The sequence below is a fragment of the Scomber japonicus genome, chromosome 7 (genome assembly GCF_027409825.1).
Source record: "Scomber japonicus isolate fScoJap1 chromosome 7, fScoJap1.pri, whole genome shotgun sequence".
Classification (NCBI taxonomy): Eukaryota; Metazoa; Chordata; class Actinopteri; order Scombriformes; family Scombridae; genus Scomber; species Scomber japonicus.
Window position 1 is genome coordinate 11,749,892 of NC_070584.1, and position 20,480 is coordinate 11,770,371.

The window sequence follows — 20,480 nt, forward strand, 5'->3', positions numbered from 1 at the left end:
ACACCACTACCAAAAACAGCCTCACTAATAAACATACAGTAGCATTATCACATTTCTGACAATGTCATCAAAAAACTGAAAATGTGTAAGCTTCGTAAAAGTATTGCAGAATGTTGTATTGGATTGTATTAGACTCCACTGAGAGTACATTTCAGCACAAAACACAAAACCCATAAAACAAGCATCAGATCACTCATAATACATGACTGATTCCTCTTTACAAAGTGTCAGTTTGACTTTAAAAAGTTTCAGTTTGACTTTAAAATATTTTCAGTCATGAGCCATTTGGATTTCTGTGGATTAAGACTTCCACATGGTGATCCCCTGCAGGATTCGAGCTATCCCATGGCTTTCACAAGAGCTCTTTTTTTTATAATCAGATGGGGCAAATTTTGGGTACATTTGCAAGTTTGGATAAATGCAGAGTAATCTCAATATTGAGTGAATTAGTAATGAAAAACGATCATGCATGAATCACACATCAACATTATCATGATCCATGATAATGGCCATACAGAAAAAATAGAAATTCATGGCAATGGTTGCATCGCCAATATTTTAGAGAACCCGCTTATTAAGAGGAGCCAAGCTGCCTCTAGCTCACCTGTAGTTGGTACCCTGAAAAAACCCATGTGCCCACGTGAGGATTTACTAAAGGGCTCTTTACACTTCCCAGCAGGTGCACCTCATGTTACTGAAGGCCTGAGAGGATCCACCCCTCACTGAGCAGCTGAGCAGCCTGGTTATTAGACATTTATAGATGTGTTTGATCAAATATCTTGATGCTGTTTAACGTATTCCCTCCCTCACCTTTATGGTATTGTCTCTCGGAGAAACGTTTCTCCGAGAGACCCTAAAGGCATCATGACTCCCCCTCTTACTACCGGAACTTCATTACCCACAATCCTCCTCTGACGCATGCGCTCCATGCACTACGGCCCAAAGGCGTTGCAGGCTGGTGTCCGTCCGAAGATGCGTTGCACTCCGGCAGCATCACTAGCAGCTCTGCCGTGCAAATAAAACGAAAGCGGGCGACGGACGACAAACCCCGGCGGTGTTTGCGGCTCCAGCGGCGCCGGTGCACCGGAGCAGCGAGATGGGAGACCAGAAGGTGAGCCGGGGCCGGAGGAACAGGTGTCTCTGATGGGGGGAGAAGCGGTTTCAGGGCGTAACAGTGTACAAAGGAAGGAGGGGGAGAAGCAGCCGAACCGCGGAGTTTGTGGATGCGGCACACACACTCGTGCTTTATAGTCGTGTTTTCTGTGTTTGTCTGTGTTTGTGTGGCTGCAGGTAGGTTTTATGTTGCAGCACATCGATGGATAAGGGTCTGGGGGGCCTTTGCGCAGCTTCTCTCGCATCAACAAACATTACGCAGCCCTACTGTATGAATGGGGCTCTTTTTCCGCTGTGAGAGAAGCAGCTCTGGATGAAATGTAACGGGGCTAGTAACGTGTTAGAGATTTAAGTCGTGTAATAATCGCCTTGTGTATGTGTATGTGTGTGTATGTGCCCACCCCTTTGAAGCCGGCTGTTCAATGGCTGTGGAGCCGCATTATTAAATTATGAATGCGCATCCTTCCGCCCGTGAAGTGTCCTCCCTCCTAGTGCACCATCCAATCTGAAGAACAGATGTTTAATCAGGTCTTAAGGGGAGATCAGAGCCTTATGTTCTATGTGTTCTCTCCAACCAAACAATGATTACACTGATTAGCACAATTTCAGCCAAAGAGGAGGCAGGGAAATTAGTTGTAGTGTTTGGTTTGGAGGGAAACATTCATTTAGGCGTTGACACACTGATGTGGAGTATTAAAGCTTTTAGTCTTTAGGGATCACAGATTGTTGTAAAAGTTAAGAATGTGTCTTTGCTGTAGGAATCTCTGCGTAAGATCACCCACACGCTGGCCACGAAGAATGACGAGATTTCCAACTTCATCTGCGGCCTCAAGCAGAGCCTCGACAACTTAGAGGTACAGAGACACACATGGCTGAACTAAAACCCTGTTTGAATGAATACAGACTGCACACACACTTCTCTTCTGTCAGTGTATTCAGGAAGTCTTCTTGTTCTGTATGAACTTATTTTTGTTGTGACACCAGGCCAACTCCTCTCGAGTGCAAGAGGACCTGGAGTCTGAGTTCAGCTCCCTGCACTCTATCCTGGATGACATGAAGGAAAACATGATGACACGCATCAAACAGGAGAGAGCCAGCCGCACATATGAGTTACAGGTATAGCTGCAGTATGGTTTGATTTTCATTTTCTAATCCCACTGTGATGGGAACATTCTGACAAAGATGTTTATGAGCACGTTCTGTGGCTTTGTGTGACTGCTTGATCCCACAATGAATGATGCTGTGTTGCTCATAAGTGACCACATAAAAACCTCGCCTGACCTTTTATTGTCTGACTAAAAACTAAAGACACGTTTTCAAAGCTTTTACTGAGAACCAGTTTCAGCAGAGGAAACTTTAAATGTCAGCAATTTTAAATTTTGGGCGTCAGCAAAATTAAACTACAATAAACACAATACTTCATTACAAATAATTATTATTTAAAAACTTAAAAACAAGTGATCTTTGAAAAACTGTAAGAATAAGAGAGAATATCAAGTAAGGCTGGACAATATGTCAGTATCATGATATGAGATTAGTTATTAGATTTTGGATATCTCTCCTGGTTTTACAAGCTGCATTACAGTAAATGAATGTATAGCTGTTCTATTATTTGCCTTCACCCACTCACTCATTATGTCCACATTACTAATGATTATTGTCATATATTATCACAATGTCGATATCGAGGTATATAGTCAAAAATATCATGGTATTTGATGTTGTCCATATTTCCCAGCCTTAATATCAAAACAAATCATATTTTTGTGAACATTTATTTTTATTTAATGTACAGGCAAATTTAGTCTTAAGTCTAAACCTAGTCTTTAAGTTTTGCCACCTGATATAATGTTAGAATGAGCATACGCTACCAGATGGTTTTAAAATAAGAGAGAATAAAATAATGACACTCTTAATTGGTCTATTTATAGTAGGTAGAAAGTAACTTATATAATTTAACTGATTCCAAGAAAAGCAAATGTGTCAAGTGTTTCATTGGAGGGAGAGAAATAATTTTTAGTCAAAAAATAACTAAATTTGTATCTAAAGTGAAAAATACTACTACATTTCTGTAGATTAATTCTTTAAATAACAGAGTCAATATTAATAACCTGTTTTATATCAACTCATTGTAATAGATTTGTGGATGTGTAGTAGATTGAAAGTGAAATCTAAACATTGCTTTCAAAGCTCTGTCACTGAACAGCTGATTTTAATCTTTTATGGTACTTTTTTTTTTGTAATGGAAATAAGCAGTGATTCATTGATTATTTCATCCTCTGCAGCCTCAAGACTAAACCATGACTCTCAAATGATACAGCTAGGTTCATAGCTCCTGCTGCAAACACAATGGTCCCATTTTGCTCAAACCAAACGTGTGAAAGTTTTCTAGATGTACTCGCTGTCTCACTGTCAGTTGGTGTTTTCCTCAGAGTCAGCTGAGCGCCTGTTCCAAAGCCCTGGAGAGTTCAGAGGAGCTGCTGGAGCTGGCTAATCAGACGCTCTGCTCCTCTGAGACGGACGGGTTCAATCAGGTAACCGACCGACCCCTCACCCGCTGCAATGCTACTGCACTATTCCCCCTGCTCATTGTTCATAACTGATGTTTTAAAATGAAAAATGATTGACGGTGAATTCCAGTGTCCATATACATGATTTAATCTGTCCTTCTTGTGGTGTCATACTACCAGCACAGTTATTTTAACACAGCCACCAGTGAGTTTTTGTTCTAAGTGTTGAATGACAACATGATGAGCTACAACTCAGTTTTCTCTTCGCTCCGTATCTCTTCTCTCTTTTTCCATTCCCTCTCTGCTTCTCCTCTCCAGGCGGCCAAAGACATTAAGGATAGGTATAGTACTCAGCCATCCATTGCTTCCCTTTTTGTCATAGCCTCCTATAACCAGCGAGCCACCTCATAATATAGCATGCATGCGTTCAAACATGTAGTCACCGCACCCATTTCTTAGACAATAAGCACTATGGAAACCTTTCCACTCCAGAGCCTTTTGTCTTTGTGTTTCCCACTGTCCTCTAAAGTCTGTACCATCCTGTGTCAGCCCCTCCCTGGATGAATGCTGCTCCTTCTCTTAGCTCCCGCTTTTTAAATGTTGATCAGGGTGATGAGCTCAGCGGTAGTTACAGAAGTCTAGTTAGTGGCCTTTTTCTTAGTATTAGAGTCACCTGTGTTTGCCTCCGATTCAGTTGAATAATGCGACCATGCTTGTTTCCACCCCGTGTGTTTGTGTGTCTTCTCTGTGCATCTCTTTGTCTGCAGCGTGACAATGGCTCCAGCCTTTCGCCTCTCCCTGAAGGCTAAAGCCAGTGACAACATGAGTCACTTGATGGTGGATTTCAGCCAGGAGAGGGAGATGTTGCAGGAGCTCAAGTTTCTCCCAGGTCTGCTCCACTTTTAATTTCAACAAAACAAAAGAAAGTGCTGAGTGCCGCTACTTTGTACTCCACTACATGAGCTTTTGTACATTTTACTCCACTACATTTACTATTTACATTTACTTGTTTCTTTACTAAATGAGATTTTTCATACAAAATATCACCCTTAAATTATGATGGACAAGTGCAGTAAGTCATTAAGTGCAGTAAGTGTAATTAAAAATGTTCAATCCTATCATCAATGCAAATCAATTTTATAGTTATTCAGTGTTCCTGCTGATCCTAGAAAAGACAAAAATAAGATTTAATTTTTATTTTTATTTTTTATTTTTATAAATTAAGTTCATAAAATGTCTTAAAAGACTTATTTTTAATTATGTTAAGCATTGAGTTTTGACGTGACGCCTGGTGATGTGAGAAATGTCTCCCCACAAGATTCACATGTTTAAATGTGGTTTGGTCTTCAGTCACGTCTCAGTCTAGCTTTCTCTTCTTTTTTTTTCCTGGTAAGTTCTACAAGTCGTCTAGCTCTCATGAAGGTTACAAGATTAAAGAAGCACGCACAACAATACAGATAATGCTCGGCTAAAGACAGTCAGCTAAGAGGTTTTAGATGAGACACAAAGTCCTCTGTTGTTTCTGATAGTAGCTTGAATATTGTTGCTATAATGTTCATAGAGCAGAGCCACAATGGACAATTCCAATCAAATTGTAACTGAAATTGAAATGCTTTTTTAAACAGAAATTTTTATGTAATGTAAAGCATGACCGTGGGACACAGTTCAATGTATTTGCCATCCATTTGATTACTCTGTGGAGATACCAAATTATCCAGAAAAATATCTAAATTGATTTTAAACATGAAGCTCAGTCATAATGTGCATGTGTTTTATTGTGGAAAGTTTATTACATTTTCACTGTAGAGGTTAAATATGACTTCAAAAAGTGTGCGGCAACCCTGTTACATCTACACTCAGTTCTAAGACATGTTATTTTTGTGTTCTGGCATAGACACCTTTTCTCTTTCTTTTTTTCTTTTTAAAAATTAGCAGTAGAGAGACAGGGGGGTGTGACATGCAGCAAAGGTCCGCCGGCCAGGACTCAAACCAGGGTCCGCTGTGTATGTGACATGCGTTCTTATTAACCACTCAACCACCTGAGCACCAGGTTTATTTGATTTAAAACAGGAGGTAGTGAACAAAACAAAATTGAATTTTTTTTTTCACTTGTTTTCAGAAAATGCCGTTTGAAAGGAGTTAAAATTAGTTTCAACTCGACCTACTGCAACAGTAAAAATAACTGGGATAAAAGCTGTAAAAAAAAAAAAAAAAAACACTTAGAAACACACAGTACTTTTAATACTGCTGATTTCTAGAAATACTTGAGGGAGATTTAATGCAACAGTATCAGGGTGGCATTAAAATTTCCACCACTGGACTACTTTGTGATATTTGCAATTAGATTTCAAGATTTTTTATCTATATTCAAACAGAGATAATAACTCTTTTTAATGTCAGTGTTATACACAACCAGAGACTTTGTTTCCAACTGCACACACGTTGCTAGAAAATCTAATCAGAGCAAAACAATGTCAAACAGGTTGCGTGTGGCAGCGGCTTCAGAGCGTTCCAGTTATCAGTATTTAATGTACGTCAGTGAGTCGAAAGATGTTATGTGAAGGGGGTCGACCACAGAAGATTGTCTGTCTGTGCAGCTGTATGAGGTTTTATAACCTCTTTAAGTGCGCTGCTGTGGTTTGTCAGCTAACTTACAATATGCACAGGAGGGCTCAGTCTCATTACTAACAGCAGCTAGCAAAAAGCTCTGATAAACCAGCTGTACTCTATCTGTGCAGCACTAAACAATAGAGCTGCAATGATCAGTCGATTTATGACATGGTGACAGTAAACTGAATGGACCGACCAAACAACTAAACAATAAATCGAGGAACAGATTTATCAATAATTATAATAATTGTTAATTGCTTAGTTGTTGGAAGAAAGTATAACATTTAGCAGCTATAGAGGCAGATATACTTCTCATCAGTTGGAGACCAGATCACAGTTTAGAGGAGAAGGAAGATCGGACTTACTTGTCTGCTCAGAAACGTGACTCCAAATGACTCCAAATGACTTCAAATGACTTCAAATGAACGCTTATGTTGCTCAGTTTCTGCTTGATGTGTTCATAGCCGATTGTTAGACACATAAAACTGTATGTTAGTCTGTCTATCTGTCAGCCTGACTTCTTCTGCCCCAGGTAGCAAAAAAAAAAGCCAACAATCATCAAAAAAGCTTAAACATTACTAAAACAAGTTTTCAATAACAATGTTAGACCTGATTCTGTCACTTAACTGGAAGTTTCACACAGTAGGTTTTTTGTACAGAAATAGAAAAACTTGATCTTTGGATACTGACAAGCTGTCTCTCCTGTCTCACATCCAGTTCCTGCCACTCCAGAGATCCAGGTGTCAGAGTGTCAGGTCTGTGACAACACAGTGACTATAGTCTGGACCTTACCAGAGCCTGACAGCAAGATTGACCACTACATACTGGAACACCGACGCACAAACCACGAGGGTCCCCCACGTATCAGAGAGGACTACCCCTGGATGGTGTTGGAGGGGATACGAGAGATGGATCACACGCTCACGGGTAGGTGCAGGACTGTGAAGAGATGTGTGACATTAAACTCTCCTTTGAAGCCCACTCAACAAGGATACTTGTGTTTCTTTGTGATTAGGTCTGCGCTTTGATACCCGGTACATGACATTCAGAGTGAAGGCGTGTAACAAGGCTGTGGCGGGGGAGTTCTCAGAGCCCATTACACTAGAAACTCACGGTGAGAATACTAGTCGACATCATTATTATCACCAATGCATGGAAAAACTTTGATCTTTGTTTATGGGAATGTGAATATTGGATCACTATATTAATTTTCCATAAATCCTGCCTTTTCCATTTGCAGCCTTCACCTTCAAACTGGACTCAGGTTCATCCCACCAGAACCTGAAGGTAGAAGACTTGAGTGTGGAGTGGGACAGCAGTGGTGGAAAAATACAAGAAATCCGAAAGGAGAAGAACCGAACTAACTCCCCGATGCACTCTCCAGCCAGGTTTGTATTTGGGTTTTTGATCCTGAGCTTGAACTAGTGACAGGACTCTTAAAAACCTTTTTGAAATATGTGATCATGAACTCACCGTTATTAAGATTAAATGTCAAAAATATGGATTCTTAAAAGTCTCTAACATCTGTATCATCTGTAATCAGGGCATCACTGATGTCACCTAAGAGAGCACCGACGGCCCGGGTCGGCAGAGACAGGTTTACAGCAGAGTCCTACACAGTGCTGGGTAAGAATACATAAACCAAGGCGCAACAAATTAATTTCTACATCTGTAACAGACTTGAATTAACTCCAGTTGTACATGTATTTGAAACAGAGCTGATCTGGAAGCAGAAATTATACATGACTGTTGGAGCTAGATTAATAGTGTGGGTTGCTTAATAATATTAGACTAAAGCTGTAGGGAAACATTTTTTCCATTTTTTAATAAAATATCAGTTTGTTGGATTAATGAAGCTGACTTGTACCATTAGTTCCAGATACCTTTTTTTTTTTTTTTTTTTTGCCACTATTTCAAAATTCTTCACAGTACAGGATTCTAAATTTCACTTTTCCCTTCAGTTGTACCAAAACCTTCAAGATCTGTTACATAAAACACAAAATGGTGCACGGCTGATTGACACCTCCTTTTGATGCTGTAACTCCACGTTCATTAGCTGTACATGTGTATCACGACTCTCCAGCTGACACCATGATCGATGCTGGCCAGCAGTACTGGGAGGTGCGGTTCGACAAGGAGAGCAAAGCCTTTGCGGTGGGCGTGGCCTTGCGGAGCCTCGGACGATTTGACCAGCTGGGGAAAAGCAGTGCCTCCTGGTGCATCCATCTCAACAACTGGCTACAACAGAGCCTCACAGCCAAGCACAACAACAAGGCTCGAACACTGGACTGTCCAATCCCAAGCAGTATAGGAGTCTACTGCAACTATGAAGAAGGTGAGATCGATAAACGAGCAGACAGTAGAGGGGGTGTGATGTTTTAAGTCGGGCAGAAATCGTGAAAATTTCTTTCCCGCAAATTAAGCTACAAATATTCAACAATCGCCTTCTGCACAGCTATACACTACAAATGATCAGATAACATTTTGACCTGAGAAGAGTTTTATTTTTCAGTATGCACTCAGTGTTATCTGTGCTTAGTGAGCTTGTATAAAATAGTATTTGATTATTGTTTGTTAATGGACTTTTTTGGAAATTTTTCACTATTTTCTAACATGTTATAGGCTGAATTAGGCTTGCGCAGTTTTTGTTTTTTCATACTTTACTGACATTTCAATGGGGTATAAGGTGTATGATGATATTTGTGTTTTTAAAAAAAAAAGTAAAAGCTGAGCTGCTTGTGATAGAAGTCATTGTAGCATGTATGACATTGTTGTGTGTGTCGGTCAGGGTTTTTAATACCTGCACCCACGCGATACCCCCAGTTATTAGAGTTATAAGAGCCAATCCATACCACCTGCCTGCAGAAATATTCATCAATCAAACACCTGAACCGAATCCAACCCGACTCCACAAACTGCCAACTGTACAGAAAATACGTTATGAACATGAGCACTTAGTGGAAGTAGAAGATAGAAGTTTTGAGATAACTAACATGGTCTCTTACTGTCCATGCAACACCACAACAAAGAAACAGCTGAATATATATCAGGAACAAACTTACTGGAGGCCAGCAGATGAATATCAGCTCAAACGATTAGCGAGTTTGATTCACCACAAACATAACAAGTCATGAGTATCTCATATTTTGTTAGAAACTTTGAATCGCTGCTTCGTCTTCACTTCCTGCGGATGTGTACTCGAGGTTTACTCAGACTCCATGTTTTTGACAATTGACAATCATACTTTCAGGATTTCGAAATACTCTTACATACCATAACACTGTGGTACCACCCAAGCCTAGACTGCACACGTAATCACTTATCCCAAAATTGTATCAACAGTTTAATTGAAATTGGAAAATAGCAGTTGCAGCACTATTTTTGTTATACAATACATACTGGTGCTTTATTCTTTGCAGGTGTACTGTCATTCTTCAATGCCAAAACAAAGCAACTGATGCACACCTTCCGAACCAAGTTTCAGCAGCCAGTCATACCAGCTTTCATGGTGAGAAACATTAAATACATGCTCTTTTGTTCTTTTACCTCTCTGTCTCTGAACTGTCTGCTGATGTGTTACTCCTTCCTTGCAGGTGTGGAACGGCAGCTTCTCAGTAGTGACGGGCCTGCAGGTTCCCAGTGTGGTGCAAAGTGGCCAGAGGAAAAACAGCGGCACCAGCAGCTCCAACGCCAGCCTCACTTAGACTCACGCACCCAGCGAGCTGGACGCCTGCCTCCCAGCTCTGCCTGGCCACAGTCACTGCTGCGGATCATTACCTCTGCCGCTTGGCTGCGGTCAAAGCCATATCATGGAAGAGTAAAATCACTGGAGTATGATGGTTTAGCCTGTTCCAAACACTGCGTCTGTGTTGCATGACAACAAAAAGTGTTTTATTTAGGGGGGAACAAGTGAGTCATTTGCGCTTTCAGTGACAGAATTATTCAGATGTATGACTCTGGCTATCGTTTACGCTTGGGACACATTAGGTGTAGTCTTATTAGTTCTCCTCCCTCTATACATCTCTTTAGCACTGTCCCACTGCTGCTAGAGCAAAGATTTAGCGCTGGCCGCTGCCCTTCCTCTCCATCACCAAAACTGTCAGCCGTACTGTCACGCAGCCAGCTGCGGGTGAAGGGTCCAGCCCTGTCCTGTCTGCTCTCTCCCTGTGCCTTCCTCCTCATTTCCAAACTGATAGGTGCAATCGGGTGATGCGTACCAACATGCTAATACTCCACTGAAAGAAATGGTCTCCCCATTTCAATTTAAAACAGTGTATCGTGTCAGTGTCAATATAACTTGGTTGTAGCTTAGTGGTTATTATCACATACTGAATCCACCAACATATGTAACCCAAATAACGATGTGCCCCCTGCACAATGCTACTTAATAGAATGTAGTTCATTACTGAATCAGGATTTTTTAAAACTCTTCTTTGCCAGCAGCTACTGGATTATAAATCAAGCAATGAACAACACGTATTAGTGATGTTGTTTTTGGATTTCTTGCCAAGAAATGATGCATGCATACTTACCAGTGTTCACTGCATTTCATTTTGTAGTCGGGGCTCACACTTTTAGTGCAAGAACTGGGTTCTTTAGCCTCCTGATGAGGCTCTGTTAGTTTTAAGTTAGACTCAGTGACAACCATACTCACATGGAAAACTTTAACAGAAAGTTAAAAGGGGGGCTTTCCTCAGTGTTGCTCCTTAGGATTTTGGAAATAACTGTACTGTATACGTCCTTGTCACCTGACTGCAGCCTAATGGTTTTATGTAAAGTATGTATGAGTGTCAACCTAACAACACTTCTTTATTTGCTGAAAGAGATGAGTAGTGGGTTAGCCTGATGCTGACTGTAGTCCAAATATAACAAATAGCTAGCCAGTAGCCTCAGCTAACAAATTAAATAATGAGATTTGTTAACCAGGTTGTGGTCTGTCTGGGTGAGAAACAGAAGTGATAAACTGTTAGGAAGTTCTTATTTGTGCACAGCCCCACCTCCAGTTTGCCTCCCTGTTGCTGTTTGTCAGACATGGTCAGCCATGTTGCTCCTTCTGTATGCATCTCCTGAATAACTGTAGCCTGCAATGCTTTAAAGAAGCGTCCTGCTGAGAATTATGTTAACTTTATTTCACATGCTGACAGATGTCACAATTTATTGTAAATAGTTTAATTTTTCCACTATAATGTATCAGTCATTGTGGTAATAAAGGAGTGAGAGCACTTTGTTCTGTTCATGGATGTCTGTTTCAACCAGGAAATAGACAGAACGAGAAGAGTTTAAAGAATACAAAGTAGGCCAGGTACAAAACATCATACAACTGTTTCATTTCTGGTTGTTTTTCAGCTACTGCATGGCATATACTAAAAGCTTTTTGTTCACATTTCTGATTTGAAGCGACAGAAGCAAATCAGTTGTTGCACTAACCACAAGCCAACTCTAATTTAATTTCTGTGACTTGCATTCATTCACGGTTCACTTCAGCTTATACAGACATACAGTAGCATATATATATATACACAACAACAACATGACGCCTCTGAGGCAGAACAAATGACAAAAAAAGGTTACAATAAAATAAACAGGTCACAAGGGACACTTAAAAATGATACAAAAACAACACTGATATAAGAAATTTGATCAAATCTAATTAGGAAAATGTACATCATTGTCAGTGGTATATGTGCAAAATGTTCAAGAGAAACATGGTGAGGATAATGTGACATGTACACCCGTCTTTACAGTCAATTCATTTGCTAATGAGTGCCTGAGAAGAGTGAATCGATCTCAGAGGCTTAACTGCTGTCAGCCAGCCAACGAGGAGGGGCAGAGCCTGTTGGGGTAACACTTTATTGTAAGGGTACAAATAATGTATTTAAGTAATGCATAACTAATGCATGAATTCATGAAGTATCATGAATTCCTGATGAGCACCATACATTAATGATCAAGTGAGTCACTATGTGATCAGTTCTCATATAACAGACCATCAGTTAGGGAATGTTTATTCATAGTTATCTCCTGCATTCATTGATATGTGACCAGATTAGTTTGATTCCTCTTACATAAAAGTTTATTTTAGGACTGTACTTTCTCAGCCTCTGATAAAAAAAACAACTAAACTTCATATTTCTATGAGAGTAGTTATCAGGTTATTGTGTGGGCCTGTGGCACTTGAGCTTAATTGTAAATGTACATGCTGAATGATTTTAGTTTTAGTGCATCTTTCTGTTCTGTGCTACACTCCACTGCTTTCAACAACAGTACTAATACAATTCTAAAAAAACAACACACAAAACAACAAGTCATGTTCCACTCACTGTGTTGTAAATGTGTGAAAAAATACCACTGGGCCTATTCTACATGATTTATACCCTTATCATAAAGTGTCACCAGTGTTTGTGATGGTGTGTGTGGAAACGCAGCAGGTGCAGGTGCAGGTGCAGACCATGGTGCAGACGGGTGGTTCTGTGCAGGTAGTGATTACTTGAAGAGGTCACCAGGAGAGGTCACTCTACACACCTTGCCTGTTTTTCCAACTTCAGTTTGAGCTCTGATATCGCTGTGGGCAAAATGAGATTGTCAGACTGAGAGCTTTGTCAAGAGAGTAAAGACTCTTCTTCAAAAACTGTCCAGTTACCTCTGTTCTCTGGCAACGTGTTAATACAGCACTTACAATGTCAGGTCATTTTAACATTAGCTGAACCTCTTGTTCACACTGAACTTTCTCACACTGAATTTTTTTTTTCACTTGAACATTTTAAAAGGTTGTACTAATATATTTGCAATTACACTTTGTGAAAAACGGTATAATGTGCATTTATGAATGATCTTTTTCTCATAGCTTAAATTGAATATGTTTGTTTTTTGTAAACAAGTCTCTCTTGAAAAACAGATCCTGATCTCAACATGTTTAACTAAAGGATTAGACAAATAAATGAAATGACATATAACAGAAAAATATATATTGAGATCATAGCTGTACAATAAGTAGGTAAATTCCCACAAGGTGGCATGGCTCAGCGAAGCCGTGTGGACTTACTTTGCTCTAGAGGGTCTGACTGGGCTCTCAATTTTCTGCTGTTTGCCGAAGGGACAGGGAGGGATAACAATGCAGCCGGGGCTAACTTGCGAGGAGGAGGAGTTGGAGGGATTATTGCTTTCTTTGAAGCTTTGATATCAGGTTCTACAGGGGAAGACACACATGAAAAACAAAACTATATAAAAAAACAAAAACCTGCAGAGTTCAGTCATGCAGCAGTTAAAGAGAATATCCTCAAATTCAAATTAGCCAAAGCAGTGCAGAATATTATTCATGTTGACATGTAATTATCAATAAATTAACAATAATATGCAAATAGAAGCAATCATTTCAAATAAAATATAATGTATTGCACAATGTATATAATGTATATAATGAACATGTTTCACCAAGACTTTATATATAATATTCAAGGCCTAGCTACACTATAAACATGCTGGTTCCCTATAAGACACAACACTGCCTGAGATCTTCAATTCTGCATACAGGACAGGAGTTTTGTCCATAATGTGTGGAAGGAATGATTCCAATAAAAAGAATAATAACAATGATTAGGAATAATAATTCTCACTGTGAATGTCTGAGATGGAAAAATCAGAGAGACTCACGTGGTGGAACAGTTGAGGAATCTTCTTTCTCTTGTTGTCTTGCTGTTTGAACACAGACATTAGTTAGCAGTAGCCATGGAAAAAATGAAGTTACACCTGTTTGTGTTTGAAGGGTGAATGAGCATAGCGAATGGCAGGAATGATAGATGGATTGATAGATGGGACTTACGCATGTCATTCAGATACAAACTTTCCTCCACCGCTGCTTCTAGTGCTGGTTCAGGATTATGTAATCTCAGAGACACTGTGAGACGAAACATGAAATCATCATTATAATTATTGCAGGGTTTAATATGAGACATAATGACACCCAGCTTAAGACGAGCTGCTCAGAGGCACTATGAACATGGACAGAATGTTCAGTAAAATAAAGGGGGTATTTTTACATTTGCTTTATTTACTTAGTCCAAATTAAAACAACACAACACCCTGTAGAGGAATTTCAGCCTATAGCCACCAAAGTTGACAAAGCAAGCAAACCATGAGTGATTGGGTGTGTGTGGGTAAGTGGACTCAATCATACCTCTACAAGATAACCCCAGCCTTACCACAATGGGTCAAAAAGCTATTTTAAGCATACTGACTGATACCAAGTGGAAAGGTCACACCATTTCTAGGAATGTAGTAAATGTATAATTTTTGACTGTTCATTTATTTTCTTTTAAATGGGATTACATTATATATATAAGAAATCAACTGAAAGTATATTTTCATGTGACACTGACATGGGGAAAAAAGTCTGAGATTAACCGATGCTGTTATAAATAGATAATTATTTCTAAATACCTTAATGCATTCAAGGGTTAAACAGAGTATACAGGTTTGGAAAAAACTGTGTAAATATTTGAGTGTGTGTGTGCGTGCGTGTGCGCATGTATGTGTGTGTGTGTGTGTGTGTGTGTGTGTGTGTGTGTGTGTGTGTGTGTGTGTGTGTGTGGACAGTACAGTACCTGGTTTGGGAGGTACACATGGTGGGAGAAGGTCTGCTGGGGCATCCTGAACAGTTTTTTCTCCATTTTCATTATCAGATCGAATAAAAGCTGTAAAAAAATTAAAAAAAAAAAAAGAAGCCAGAGCTTACATTAGTCATGTTAAGTTTATTTTTTAAGTAAAAACAAAATGCATGGATAAGAAAGACAGAAAGAGAGAAGAAGTGAAAGAGAGGGTAAAGTGTTCGTACATACAGATATTCTTCTCGTATGCTTCCTCTAAGATGAGGGGGATCAGCACTCTGTCAGTTTTTTCTACTAAATAGTTGATCACATCATGCAGCGTTGTACAGGGGACCTGCATGGAGAATAACTTCTTTTTAACAACTTAAAGACAATAAAATACCTGCAGAAAATGATAGTTGATTGTGACTCTGACATTGACAATGCAAACATAAGACTTGACTCAATAACCAGTTTTAAAATTCTTCCAACTTTCATAACTGTTTAAAGCATTTTAATTAACAATATGTGTCATGAGTGCCAAGAAGGAAATACAACTCAGTAAACTATGTGAAAACAAACTTCCCTAATGTACACACACACACCCATATACAGTGTGTGCACGCACCACTTTACACCAGTTATATAGGAATGCAATAGACTGATCAAACATCACGTATCATTTTTATCTTTCTTCCGTGTTTCCCAGGAATCACGTGCCTCTGTTCCAACAGGTCATGCTTTACTTTAAGGTTAACTTGCCACTCCTCTTTCACCTGAAGCACTTCATCTATTTAGTGCAACTGGTTCTTTCTTATTTACTGTTAGTTACTGCCAGGTGGTTTTAACAAGTTGCATAAAGGGAACGCTCATTAATAAAAAAAAGCACTGCCAATCTATTTTTTTGTGTTATGTATTTTCCAGGGACTATAAATATATACATACAGGAGTGTCCACATCAATGATGAAGCCCCCGTTGTGCTTTCGAGTCACGCGGTAGTGTTTGAATATGGAGCTAATGGACAAAGAGAGAGAGAGAGGGAAGAGATCAAAACACACAAATGAACAAATGATTAACTCCCAAGTCAACAACATGCAATTAGCAATACATACAGTACCAGTCAAAAGTTTGGACACATTTTCCCATTCACATCAATGAGAAAGTGTGTCCAAACTTTGGACTGGTACTATATACCAAAAGAATAAAAGTGGTAATCATAATCATACATTTTTGAAATCTCTTTAATAAGGTGATTCAACTGTTCAACTGAATTAATATGTGTGGGAATATAAATAAGTGCTCCGTAATGGCTACTTTTGGGTGGAAATTTTAGACCTGGGACAGCATGTCTGGGGACAAAAGCTGTGTTCCTAATTGGGAAAGAGCCTATTTTTGTGTAAGTGGTTAAGGTTAGGGTAAGTCTCCAGGAAATTAATGCAAGTTTATGTCCCAAATTTCCCCAAAGGTGACCATGATCTGATATGTCTGTGTTTATGCTTGTGTGTGTGTGTGTGTGTGTGTGTGTGTGTGTGTGTGTGTGTGTGTGTGTGTGTGTGTGTGTGTGTGTGTGTGTTAGTGTGTACCCAGCAAACTCCTGTCTGGTGGTGATGGCAAAGGAGTTTGCAGTACTCCCCGGCCTCAACAGCAAGTTTCCTCTCTTAGCTTCTCTTTCAAGCAGCAGCTCTGCCTCCAGACGGGACACGCTGTAGAAACATCTGCAGGATGACCAAACACAGTGATGAGATGGATGGAGAAAAAACAGCTGTCAGTCATCTAACACTGAGCTCAGCAAGTTCATCCAGACCTCACAGACAGAGTCAATATGTAAATATGTATTTCTGGCTTTTGAGAAGAGAGCCCATTTCAAGAATCCAGTGTTTATTATTTCTATACTAATACTGGACCCACACATACAGCAGATCTATTGTCACTGTCCAATTGCAACCATCAGTTGAACAGCCAAATGTCAACTTTTCATGAAAAAAGAAAAATAGCCTTAATTCAAATTACGTCTGTTTATCTAAAAATATGATTTTCACTGTAAAAGTATTACGTTTTAGTATTAAGAATAAAACCAAAGGCACATGTGAAATAATCTTTAAATACTGTCAGACCACTCAGCCTCAACATGCTTTTCTCAAAAATTAATTTTAATCATGTTTTTTGTGTCATGATATCATCCTTTTGCATTCAACATTATTTCACTAGAGCGTCAGTACTGATACTTTGCAGCATTGCCCATACTCACGCTGGCATGTCTGCATGGAGGGTGACATAGGGATCGATGTTGGTGACTGCAGGTGGAGTGACGTTATTTATTCTTTCCTTTTCCCGTTGCACTGTCTCTTTTAGCATGTGGATCTGGCCTGGTAGCAGGTTGAGGGAGGAGGGCACAGAAAGCTGCAGAGAGACAGGAAGCTTGTTGTAGTCTGTGCCAAGAAAAGGTGCAGTTATCTACATGTGGCCTGATAATTCAATAACATCAGTGTTGTATCAAACTGCTTCTTTTAAAGATAAACTATGTATTTTCACTATTGATGATGAAATAATCTTACAAATGCATATTATAAATCATACACCACAGACCTCAGTCACAGAGTGAATAAAGCCCTTCCACAGCTCAAGAGCCTCAGCATTAGGGGCCTGTAGAAATAACAGAGTGAGGAATAACTGTGAGAAGAAGAGGATTTACTCCATAAAGAGAAGTTTAAACATATTTTCCACATGTTCCCTCACATTGAATTTGATGTTTTCATCCTTCATCTGGAGGTTCAGTCTAGCTGCATCTAAGTTACGATCCATGCTGCCGTCGTCTGTTATTGAGATCAATCCACTGAGATCCAGTTTCTCTATATACTGATGAAACACACATACACAGAGTAAGAGTGTTGATGTTATCAAGAAACTGTTGGATCTAATTGGATCTAAATCTATGTCTTATACTGCCCCAAATGTCTAGATAATGCAACTTACATTAGCATCTCTCTTCTCATTGAAGAAGAAGAGCGTGTTTCCACACAGGCACGTCCACATTTTCCGAGTCGTCTGTACAAACATGAGGAAGACATTTTAACAGGTAGTACATACCGATTTCTATTCATGATAGAAACAATGCAAAGACAGAAAAGGAAGAATGAAAAGACAATGAATGCATGTTAAACAACAAGGAAATAAACTGGACAGCTGTAGTCTTTGCATTCTTTGATATGACTTAATGAGTCAAGTATTGAGTAACCATAACAGACACCAGTGTGTGTGATAGTAATGACACAATTTAGTAGTTGACTTGTTTGGACAGACATCAACCTGAAGGAAATCAGGTAAATGTAACTGTACCAGTCTAGCCCTGGACTGCAAAACCTTTTAATCTTAAGAGGAAGCAGTCCCAAATAAATCTGTAATGTAATTCCAGATGTCACCTGGCATCAAGTGTGGATTACTGAATGGGCCTACTGGCCCAAGGGCTTAAGAGACTCCTAAACCAGAGCCTCTGTGTGATTGCTGTTATTACCTTTACAATTCTGGTTGCAAAGTCAAAAGTCTTAGAAATTCACTTTGAAAATGTCACAAGAAACAGACCATCATGATACATTTTAAGTGTACTTTAAATCCTGTTGATGAATATGTGAATTTAGTTATTGTGCTTTTGGCTATAAGTCAGTATACCTGCCCTGCTGGGGGGTTGAAACGGGTTAGTCTTTAAATGTCCTGCATGGGTAAAATGTTACCCCCCTTTGATATTTACGTGCTTTCAGTGGAGTGTATACAGTCTCTTATCAATAAAGGCAGGGCAGAAAAAGCAGACAGATTTATTATTCGTAAAGCCTGCCTTGCCAGTTTCCGTCTATGGCACATTGAGCAAGAAAGCAGTCAAACCAGTTAGAGAGGCGTCACTGCAGTTTATCGCCTTCTGAAAAACTCAAGTCAAAGTCCACACAACTTAGAGGAAATCATATATTTATTGGCTGCTTCACCCAAAGAAAACAACACTGAACCTGACTGTTCTACCTTACACTGTGCTTGAAGTGTGTCAATAAAGCAGTGAGCATTGATGCAATAATGAAGCACAGGCTGGTGTAGATAAGTGTATTAATACAAAATAAAATCATGACAAGAAAATAAAGGATCAGCTATCTAGATGAGTCATTTCAGTAAAGCAGATAAATTAATTTCTCTAGCATGTGCTGAATGAGATTTTTATCATTTAAAATGTAAGAGTGTAAGAATGATCCCTGACTTCACAGTAATCTGGATTATCTAACACTATCCCACCTTGTTGTTGGACTGGTTATTTGTTTCTGTCTGACATGCTGAGACATACTCACACAAACACACACCAAGCCCGAAACTGTGAAATTTCCCAATGCCCACACACATACATACACATCAGCATAGATAGATAGATAGATAGATAGATAGATAGATAGATAGATAGATAGATAGATAGATAGATAGATAGATAGATAGATAGATAGATAGATTCCTTTATGTCATTGTATAAAACACAACGGAATTCAAAACCCAAGGCAGAGAACGGAGCTCAATTAAAAAGTAATAAATAGTAAAATAATAGGGCAAGATAAAATCCATATATACTACACACGCAACCATACACATACATACCATCATACAAAAGGGAACTCAGTCATACAAAAGTGTCAACATAGATATATTTCACATTTACAGTAATATTGCACATGTTGATTTATTGCACTTTGGTGTTTGTGAGGTTTATGTGTTGTTAGGTATGAGTTTGGGTTTGTAAGCTTGTGTTCAATGTGGTGATGGCTTTGGATTAAAACATCACCAGAAGCTTTATCTAAATTAAACAGTCACTAAACTATACAAATTTTTTATGCTCTAAAACCAAACCTTGGCATTTTCCTTTTAAACTGCTGCTGTTATGAGTGATTTCTGTGATTTATATTGATAACAATAAAATACCTAAAACTTTCATATCACCAACAGCTAGAAGAATACAATTATCATATCAATAGTAGAGTTTTATCTGCTGCAGACCATGTGTTGTCACAAACAGAAACACACACACATACACTGATCTCTTAGTAAGTTTACCTTATCTTTAAACGATCTCTTTTCCAGGTATCCTTCATAGTAACAGTTTGGCAGCTGACTCCTCTGTCGTCCTGTTCGTTTTGCCATCAAAGTGTAGAGGCTAACAATAAACTAATGATTAATCCAAACTCATACACAGATAGTTCTATGTGGTAGATGTCATGCTAAGCTTTCACTGACTGCAGCTCCCTTGTATATGAGAGATGGGAAGGGGTGGTACCGTATCTGCACGTCACCTGTCTGTCAAAGAAGCGACAGGATCCTCACCACTGATTGGTTTATGAGTTCAGTGGGCAGGCTTAAAAAAAATATCTACAGGTAAGACTGCTTCTGACGTAGTATTTCGCAAAGATGGAAAACACCTGCTTGAGCATCATTGGTCTACATCTTAACAAGTTTCATGTACAAGAACTGGCAAAACAAGCTTTTAAACTAATGCTGGGCTATTTTTAAGGCTGCAACTAAGGATTATTTCCATTATCAACATCATTCATCCTCAAATGTCTTGTCCATGATGTTCTTCTTAAAAATGATATAATAATAAACTATCAAAATAGTTGCCAATCAATTTAATAGTTGCAAATAATT

General features: G+C 39.1%; 2 protein-coding genes across 3 annotated transcripts; one reads left to right on the forward strand and one right to left on the reverse strand.

Annotated features, from left to right (window-relative positions):
• The first annotated feature begins 982 nt into the window (after positions 1–982).
• fsd1 (fibronectin type III and SPRY domain containing 1) lies at positions 983–11,337 on the forward strand. 2 transcript variants are annotated; one of them, XM_053322552.1, is made up of 13 exons: positions 983–1,111; positions 1,872–1,967; positions 2,098–2,229; positions 3,546–3,647; positions 3,942–3,964; positions 4,391–4,512; positions 6,951–7,160; positions 7,249–7,347; positions 7,474–7,633; positions 7,777–7,859; positions 8,317–8,568; positions 9,653–9,741; positions 9,827–11,337. In XM_053322552.1, the coding sequence occupies exons 1-13, from the start codon at positions 1,097–1,099 to the stop codon at positions 9,935–9,937; spliced, it is 1,494 nt and encodes a 497-aa protein (XP_053178527.1). In that variant the 5' UTR covers positions 983–1,096; the 3' UTR covers positions 9,938–11,337. The 2 variants fall into 2 exon arrangements, with proteins under 2 accessions (XP_053178527.1, XP_053178526.1); XM_053322551.1 differs by having other exon boundaries at positions 7,474–7,621.
• Positions 11,338–11,341: 4 nt separating this feature from the next.
• On the reverse strand, positions 11,342–20,062 carry LOC128361953 (signal-transducing adaptor protein 2-like). Its single transcript, XM_053322553.1, has 13 exons — positions 19,893–20,062; positions 17,790–17,861; positions 17,553–17,672; positions 17,403–17,459; positions 17,065–17,216; positions 16,400–16,531; positions 15,761–15,830; positions 15,068–15,170; positions 14,834–14,923; positions 14,053–14,127; positions 13,884–13,925; positions 13,276–13,419; positions 11,342–12,795 (listed from the first exon to the last, which is right to left on the reverse strand). Exons 1-13 carry the CDS (start codon positions 19,977–19,979, stop codon positions 12,743–12,745), a joined length of 1,197 nt encoding a protein of 398 aa, XP_053178528.1. The 5' UTR covers positions 19,980–20,062; the 3' UTR covers positions 11,342–12,742.
• Between the last annotated feature and the right edge of the window lie 418 nt (positions 20,063–20,480).